The sequence below is a fragment of the Marmota marmota genome, unplaced genomic scaffold (genome assembly GCF_001458135.2).
Source record: "Marmota marmota marmota unplaced genomic scaffold, marMar, whole genome shotgun sequence".
NCBI classification, from domain to species: Eukaryota; Metazoa; Chordata; class Mammalia; order Rodentia; family Sciuridae; genus Marmota; species Marmota marmota.
Window position 1 is genome coordinate 11,406,783 of NW_026000174.1, and position 7,956 is coordinate 11,414,738.

General features: G+C 39.8%; 1 protein-coding gene across 11 annotated transcripts in view; it reads right to left on the reverse strand.

Annotated features, from left to right (window-relative positions):
• Nucleotides 1-6,353: 6,353 nt before the first annotated feature.
• The window catches only part of Myo7a (myosin VIIA), a 79,215-nt gene continuing 77,612 nt past the window's right edge, over nucleotides 6,354-7,956 (reverse strand). For all 11 annotated transcript variants that reach the window (XM_048788006.1, XM_048788012.1, XM_048788011.1 and 8 more), the window contains 2 exons: nucleotides 7,546-7,665; nucleotides 6,354-6,986 (listed from right to left, as the gene is read on the reverse strand). In XM_048788006.1, coding sequence (XP_048643963.1) covers nucleotides 6,897-6,986; nucleotides 7,546-7,665 — 210 coding nt within the window. In that variant the 3' untranslated portion in view covers nucleotides 6,354-6,896. The remainder of the gene's footprint in view (nucleotides 6,987-7,545; nucleotides 7,666-7,956) is intronic.

The window sequence follows — 7,956 nt, forward strand, 5'->3', positions numbered from 1 at the left end:
ATACAAATTTGGCAAGGTAGCAGGTTACAAATCAACATACAAAAATCAATAGCTTTCCTGTATACCAACAGTGAAGCTGTTGAGAAAGAAATGGAATGGGGTTGTGGCTCAGCTGTAGAGTCCTTGCCTAGCACGTGCAAAGTTCTGGGTTTGATCTTCACCACATAAAAATAAATAAAATAAAGATATTGTGGCCAACTACTATATATATATATATATATATATATATATATGGAAAACAATTCCATTCACACTAGCTTCAAAAAATAAATAAAATACCTAGGAATAATTGAAGACCTCAAAAGATGGAAAGGCCTCCCATGTTCATGAATAGGCAGAATTAATGTTAAAATGACCTTACTATCAAAAGCAATATACAGATTCAATGCAATCCCCATCAAAATACCAATGACATTCTTCATAGAACTATGGGGAAAAATAGTCCTAACATTTAGAAGAGTAAAAGACCCAGAATAGCCAAAAACAATTTTAAACCAGAAAAGCAATGCTGGAGGTATCACAATACTTGACTTAGAGTTATACTATAAAGCTATAGTAGCAAAAGCTGCATGGTATTACATAAAACAGAAACATAGGGCTGGGGTTGTAGCTCAATGGTAGAGCACTTGTCTCGCACATGTGAGGCACTGGGTTCAATCCTCAGCACCACATAAAAATAAAGATTAAAAAAAAAAAGACACATAGACGAGTAGTACACAATAGAAGAAACAGAGAAACCCACACATCTATAGTCATCTGATCCTTGACAAAGATGCTAAAAACACACATTGGAGAAAAGACAGCTTTTTAACAAATGGTGCTGGAAAAACTGGTTGTCCGTATGTAGAAGAATGAAACTGGACCCTTATCTCTCACCCTGCACAAAAATCAACTCAAAATGAATCAAAGACCTAGGAGTTAGAATAGAAACTATGAAACTCCTAGAAGAAAATACAGGGTCAACACTCTAGCATATAGGCTTAGGCAATGACTTTCTTATTAAGACCCCTACCTAAATCTCCGGAAATAATGCCAAGAGTTAATAAATGGATGACATTAAATTTAAAAGCTTCTGAAAAGCAAAAGAAACAATTATGAAGAGAGAACCTACAGAATTGGAGAAAATTTTTGCTAGCTACTCTTCTGACAGCATTAATATCTAGAATATATATATATATATAAAGAACTCAAAACACATTACAAAAAAAAAATCCAATGACCCAATTAATAAATGGGAAAAAGAACCAGACACTTCTGAAAAGAAGAAATACAAATAGCCAACAAATATATTTTTTAAATGTTCAACATTGTTAGCTGCTATGGAAATGCAAATCAAAACTACATTGAGGTTCCATCTCACACTAGTCAGAATTGCAGTCAACAGAATACAAATAATAAATGCTGGAAAAGATATAGAGAAAAAGGAACACTTTTATGTTCTTGATGGAACTGTAAATCAGTACAACTACTAGGAACCAGTGTGGAGGTTCCTTAAAAGACTAGGTATGGAACTGCCATATGACCCACCTATATCACACCTCGGTATTTAGCCTGAAGAATTAAAATAAGCATACTATGATGATATATGTATACTCATATTTACAGCAGCACAGTTCACAATAGCCAAACTTTGAATCCAGTCTTGGTATCTATCAGTGAATGAATGGGTAAAGAAAATGTACACAACAGAGTTTTGTGCGGCCATAAAGAAAAATGAAATTATGGTATTTGTAAGAAAATGGATGGAACTAGAGACCACTAACCACTATGTTAAGTGAAAGTCAAATTCAGGTCAAGGGAGGTATGTTTTCTCTCATGTGGAAGCTAGAGAGGAAAAAGGAAAAGAAAGGTACTGGTGGATCTCATGTAAATCAAAGGGAGATCAGTGGAGGAAAGGGGCCAAGGCTTACAGCCTAGGGGTACAGCTACACAATATTTATCAAGTAAAATAATAGCATCTAGTTAACTGGCAAGAGCTACAGAAATAAGAAAGGGGAGGACTGAGTGTAGGAGGGAAGGAAATATGAAGCAGGTACAAAAAAGAAAGGAAAAAATTGGGATAAGGAAAAAATTGGGATAAGGAAAATTACAATTTCAGATAAATTGGCCAGTTAGCTCTAATGGAGGAGACAACTGTTCTTATTTTTTATACATATTTTTAACATATAATATTAATTTTATTGTCTATGTCATTGATTTTCCTTTAACTCCCCCTTTAACTGCTAAAATAAAAATGCTTCAAAAAAGAAAAGTGAAGGGAGCATCTTAGTCCCTTTTTGCCCTTCTGTTCCTTCTACCATGTGAAGACACAGCATTCTTCCTCTTCAGAGGATGCAGCAAGAAGTGCCAGTTTTGAAGCAGAGAGCCCTTGCCAAACACCCCAGGTTATAAGCTCCAAGAGGGAAAGGATTCGGTCTGGTTTTTTTCCCCATATTTTTTATTGGTGAATTATAGTGGTACATAATGATGGAATTTGTTGTTGTTACATATTAGTACATGCACACAATATAGTAATATAATTTGACCAATATCAGTCCCCATCACTTCCCTCCTCCCTTCCCATCTCCTACTCCTTGGTCCTTTCCTATAAGGGAAGTGGAATATATATATATGTGTATATATATATGATAAAGAAAATGTACACTGAGTACATATACATATGAATATGTATATACATACATATATATATAACAGAAGAAAAGAAAAAGAAGGAAACTACAGACCAATATCCCTGGTCAACATAAATACAGAAATTCTTAAAAAAATGGAATCTGATGGCACATAAAAAATATTACAATAGGGGTTTTTTGTGTCCTGCAATTTCATAGCCTATATCATACTGAATGTGGAAAAGATGAGTTTTCTCTAAAATTAGGAACAAGACAAGGATATCCGCTTCCACCTCTTGTTCAATATAACATTGGAAGTCTTAGCTAGAGTAATATAAGAGAAGGAAATAAAGGGGATGTCTGCTGATAACATGATTCTATATATAGAAAAACCTACAAACTGCTTCAAAACTGATCAACAAATTCAGTAAGGTTGCAGGACACAAAATCAACAGAAAAATCAGTAGCTTTTTTTATATCCAATAACAAAATTGGTGAGAAAAAGATCAAAATATCAGCCCCATTCACGGTAGCTACCAAAATGGGAGGAAACTCACCTAGGAATAAATTTAATCAAGGACATTAATTACTGCTACAATGAAAATTACAGAACACTGAAAGAAATTGAAGAGGATGCAAAGAATGGAAAGATATCCCATCTTCATGGATTTAAAGAATTAATATTGTTAAAAATGACCATATAACCCAATCAGTTTACAAATTTGATGCTATTAATTTACTGTCAAATTACTAATGACATTCTTCAAAGACAAGGAAAAGACTCCTAAAATTTGTATGGAACCACAAAATACCCCAAAGAGCCAGTGCAATCCCAAGCAAAAATAACAGACTGGAGGGGTCATAATACTTGACTATAAAACATACTATAAAATGACAGTAACCAAAATCACATGGTGCTTTCATAAAAGCAATCACATTTTTTCACAAAATCAAAGAATATACATTGAAGAAAGTCTCCTCAACAAATGACGCTGCAAAAAATATGTATCCATTGGTAGAAAAAAGAAACTAGATTCCTATATCACTCACTACATACAAAAACCAACACAAAATGGATCAGAGACAAGACTCAAGACTGAAACCACTAGAAGAAAACATAAGGGAAATGCTTCAGGACATTAATCTCAGCAAAGAGTTTTTTGGACATGACCACAAAAGCACAGGCACCAAACCCAAAAATGAACAAATGCGATTCAAACTAAAAATATTGTGTATAGCAAAGGAAACTCAACAAAATGAAGAAACAACCTGAAGAATGAAGGAAAATATTAGCAAATCATTCATCTGTTAAGTGAGTAATTTCCAGGGTATATAAGGAACTCAAACAACTTGATAGTAAAACACAAATAATTTAATTTAAAAATGAGTGAATTACCTGAATAAGCATTTCTCAAAAGAGAATCACAATGTCCATATAAAATATAAAATTTTTTTAGTGTTCAGCATCACCAATCATCAGGGACAGGCAAATCAAAACCATGAGAGATTATGTCACCCCGGTTAGAATAGCTATTTTCAAAAAGACAAATAACAAATGCTGGCGAGGATGCAAAGGGAAATTCTCAGACACTGTTGGTGGAAAAATAAATTAGTATTGCCATTTATGGGAAACAATATGGAAATGCTTCAAAAAATTAGAAGTAGATCTACCACATGATCCACATGTCCTGTAGTAATAAAGAGGCATCTGCACTCATGTTTATGGTAGCACTATTCACAAAATCCAAGATAAGGAATCAACCTAGGTATTCATCAGTGGATGAATGGATAAAGAAAATGTGGTATACATATACCATGGAATGTTATTCAGCTATAAAGAATGAAATTCTGTTGACAAGAATGAATTCTGTGCAGCAACAATGAGTGGATCTAAAGGATTTTAAGTGAAATAAGTTAAGCAAAGAAAGACAAATACCCTAAGTTCTCATTTATATGTGTAAAGCTAAAAAGTTAATTTCATAAAAGTAGAGGATATAATAGTGTTTACAGAGCCTGGGAAGGATGTAGGGGAAGGAGGGATGGAAAGAGCATAATGGTTAGCCAGTATAGGGGTGGAGCTGGATAGGAGGACATTAGGATAAATAGAAGTTGACAATTAATTGAATATTTCCAAGTAGTTATTAGAAAGGAATTTGAACATTCTCAGCCAAAAGAAATGAAAAATGTCTGAGGTAATAGATATGTCAACTGATCTGCTTATTACACAATGTAATGTGTTAAGATGTCACATAGAACCCCATAAGTAGGTACAATTACTGTCAATTAAAAAATATGTTTTTAAAAAAGTATGTTAGTTTCCAAAAATTAGGGGATTTTCCAGATATCTTTTTTGGGAAATTTAAGGCATTAGGATTGAAACCCAGAGTCTCACACATGCTAAATAAATCCATAATCTTACCACTAAGCTACACTCTCAGCCCCAACTTTTTCAGATATCTTTGTTATCAATTTCTAACTTAATTCCATATTGGAAGCAAATCATCTTATACTGTAAAATGCATAACCTGGAAGCTAGTGTTAGTCCCTCTCTTATAAGAGTTTCCTTGGTTAAATTTAGCCTCACACAAACTTTTTTGCCCCACACAAAACTGGAGGACCATCTCTAAGCTTGCATAAAAGCTTGGGAGTGGAAGAGTAGAGAACAAGCTGAGTCTGGAGGTGGAGGCTGTTTTAACATTTAGCAAGTTCACATAGAGCAAACAAGAACTGGGCAATTGACACTTGAAGAATCTGTCTTTTCTAACCTCCACAGACATTCAGAAAACAGTTTCTACAATAGAAAAATAGTCATGGAAAACTCTTGAACTCTGACCATCTACTAGCCAGCTTGAATCAAAAGAAACGTCAGATACCTAAACTCATTCCATTTTATAACAGTCCTCAAAGAGGAGGTCCTCAAAAAAACCTAACCAGGGTTTACCAAAAAACCATCCATGCCCTCCAAGAATGATGCCAATGTCAAACCACAAATATTCCTCAAGGAGGATATTATTCTGCCAGGGCTTGCCAAACCACCAGTGTCCCCTAAGAGGGATATAAAATCACCAGTGTCCCCCAGGGGTAATGTCAGCTGGGGAGATCAGGAATAGCACTTCCTGGAGGGTGGTTGGGCACATAGGTGTGGATGACCCAGACACTTGAATGTGTGAGGGAAAGCAGGACCTAGCTCTAACTTGAGGGCAAATCACAAACACTCCTATCTCACACTGATGTGTCTCTAAGCACTCAACCCAGCTATAACCCAGGAGATTCCCCATTCCCGAATCACCTCTGCCTGAAGCTCCTATCTCCAGACCTACCCCAGTCATGCCCAAAATTGGTTGTCTCATCCTGGATGCAAAGCAACATTTTGCAAACACCCACTGGACATAAGCATTGTTTGGGGGGTTCTTGATATGGCTTGATGAGCCAAAGAGAATTGTCTGGCAGGGTGCAAGGACCATTCTGGTTCCCCTGGTCCTAGTTAAGACCCAGAAGACGGTTCCTCCTCTAATCTCCCAGCCCACGCACAATGAAGTCCCCACATCTCAGACTTGATGTCCAGCACTTTCCTCCAACCCACTGTGGTGCCATCTGATCCATTTAAGACACTTTCAAGCATACCTTGAACTAAAGCACTCCAAAATCAAACCCAGAGCAGCTTGGCCAGGCAGCCACAGACCAAGGAAGTAGCACACTTTTTTGTAGATCTCTGCCCCTCCCCTAGCAAAGACACTGTAGGACCAGAGGACAAAACATGTACTTTTATGCCCTGAGATGATCAGGGAGACTTTAGCAGGACTCGGCACTCAACATTGGAATATGCAAAAGTTGTCCATGTTCCTCACCCCAGCCAAGGATGCTGCACGTAGGGGAAGTGACCTAGTCCCTTGAGTTTCAGAGTATCCTATTCAATGCCTTGATTTGGTTGTTCCCAGTATGGAGAGCTCTCAATTCCTCTGCCCCCACAGTACACAGAAAGTCAAAGGGGGTCACGTGATAGATACAGTCTGAGACAGGAGAGGCACTGAAGGAGCACAGGTTCTTGCACTGGGAAGACCACAGCAAGCTAGGATGAGAGCTAACACAGGCGCCATGCACAGGTGGAGGGAAGTTGACCTCACTGGGAGATAGTTCAGAGCCCCAATTGGTGTGGTTTGCGGTAGATGGCCAGCCCAGCCTCCATGCCTGGATGGCAAAGGTCCTCCCTGCTTCAGGAGTAATGGATGGGCCTGAGCCAGCTGCTCCTTGGAGAGCAGGCACAGAGACAGCACCTCCTTCCACTGTTTACTTGCCACTCCTGGAGCCCCGCTGCTTGCTCATTGCTGTGAGCATCTGGCTGATGTAGGAAGTAAGGAGGTCATCCATCTTGTAGCCCTGGGAGCAGGGGTGGGAAAATAAGCAGAGCACAAAGTGAAACCAAGCCCAGCCATTTAGACCCAGACAGCTCCTAGGACACTCTGCAGTGAACAGAACCAGAACCACGACCAAGGCAAATCCTGTCCCACTCAGCATTCAGTCTTTCCATCGACACAATTGAGGGTTTGGAGTTATCCAGCCAGATGACTCAGGTTCTAAGCTGTATGATCCCACAATAAGCATGTAGCCTGTGGTCCTTCACATCCTGGATACCTTGAAAGTTTGAGTTTGGTCCAAGAGGCCTCAGTGCTAACGGTTCTACTGTCGAACTCAGGGCAAACAGGCTACAACTACAGGCTCAATCCCCAGATAATGAAAAAGAAGTTGAATGAGGGATCTAGTCCTCAGCCCCAGATTAAGACCCCAGGCTTAAGCTAGCCTCAAACTGAACTGATTACCAACCTGACCCTTGACCCTGACCCCAGGCCACCCCCTACATTCCTGTTGTAGGGGTTGGGAGGAGAGGATGGCCGAAGCTGCAAGAGAGACTGGGACCCACGCCAGGAAGAGTTCTCACCAGTGACGTCTCACAGAGCAGTTTGCTTCCGCGCACCAGGTTCCCAATGGTGATGTGGAAGTAGGTGTTGCCGCTGCTCCAGTTAGAGATCTTGGTGAAAGGGTGAGTAGTCAAGATGTCCTGGGGAGACCCGCGACAGACCAGCGAATCAGGCCCAGCGGCCTGCCGGCGTGGTACACACGTCACCCCAATTGGAGTAGGGGCAGAGCAGAGCTGCCGCCCGCGCCCAGAACAGGCCCAGCAACCTGCCGGCGTGGTAGTCACGACACCCCAATTGGAGTAGGGGCAGAGCAGAGCCGCCACCTGCGCCCGCAAGGTAGGCAGACCTGCGACCGACCGGCGGAACAGGCCCAGCGGCTTGCCGGCATGGCAGACACGTCACCCCAATTGGAGTAGGGGCAGAGCAGAGCC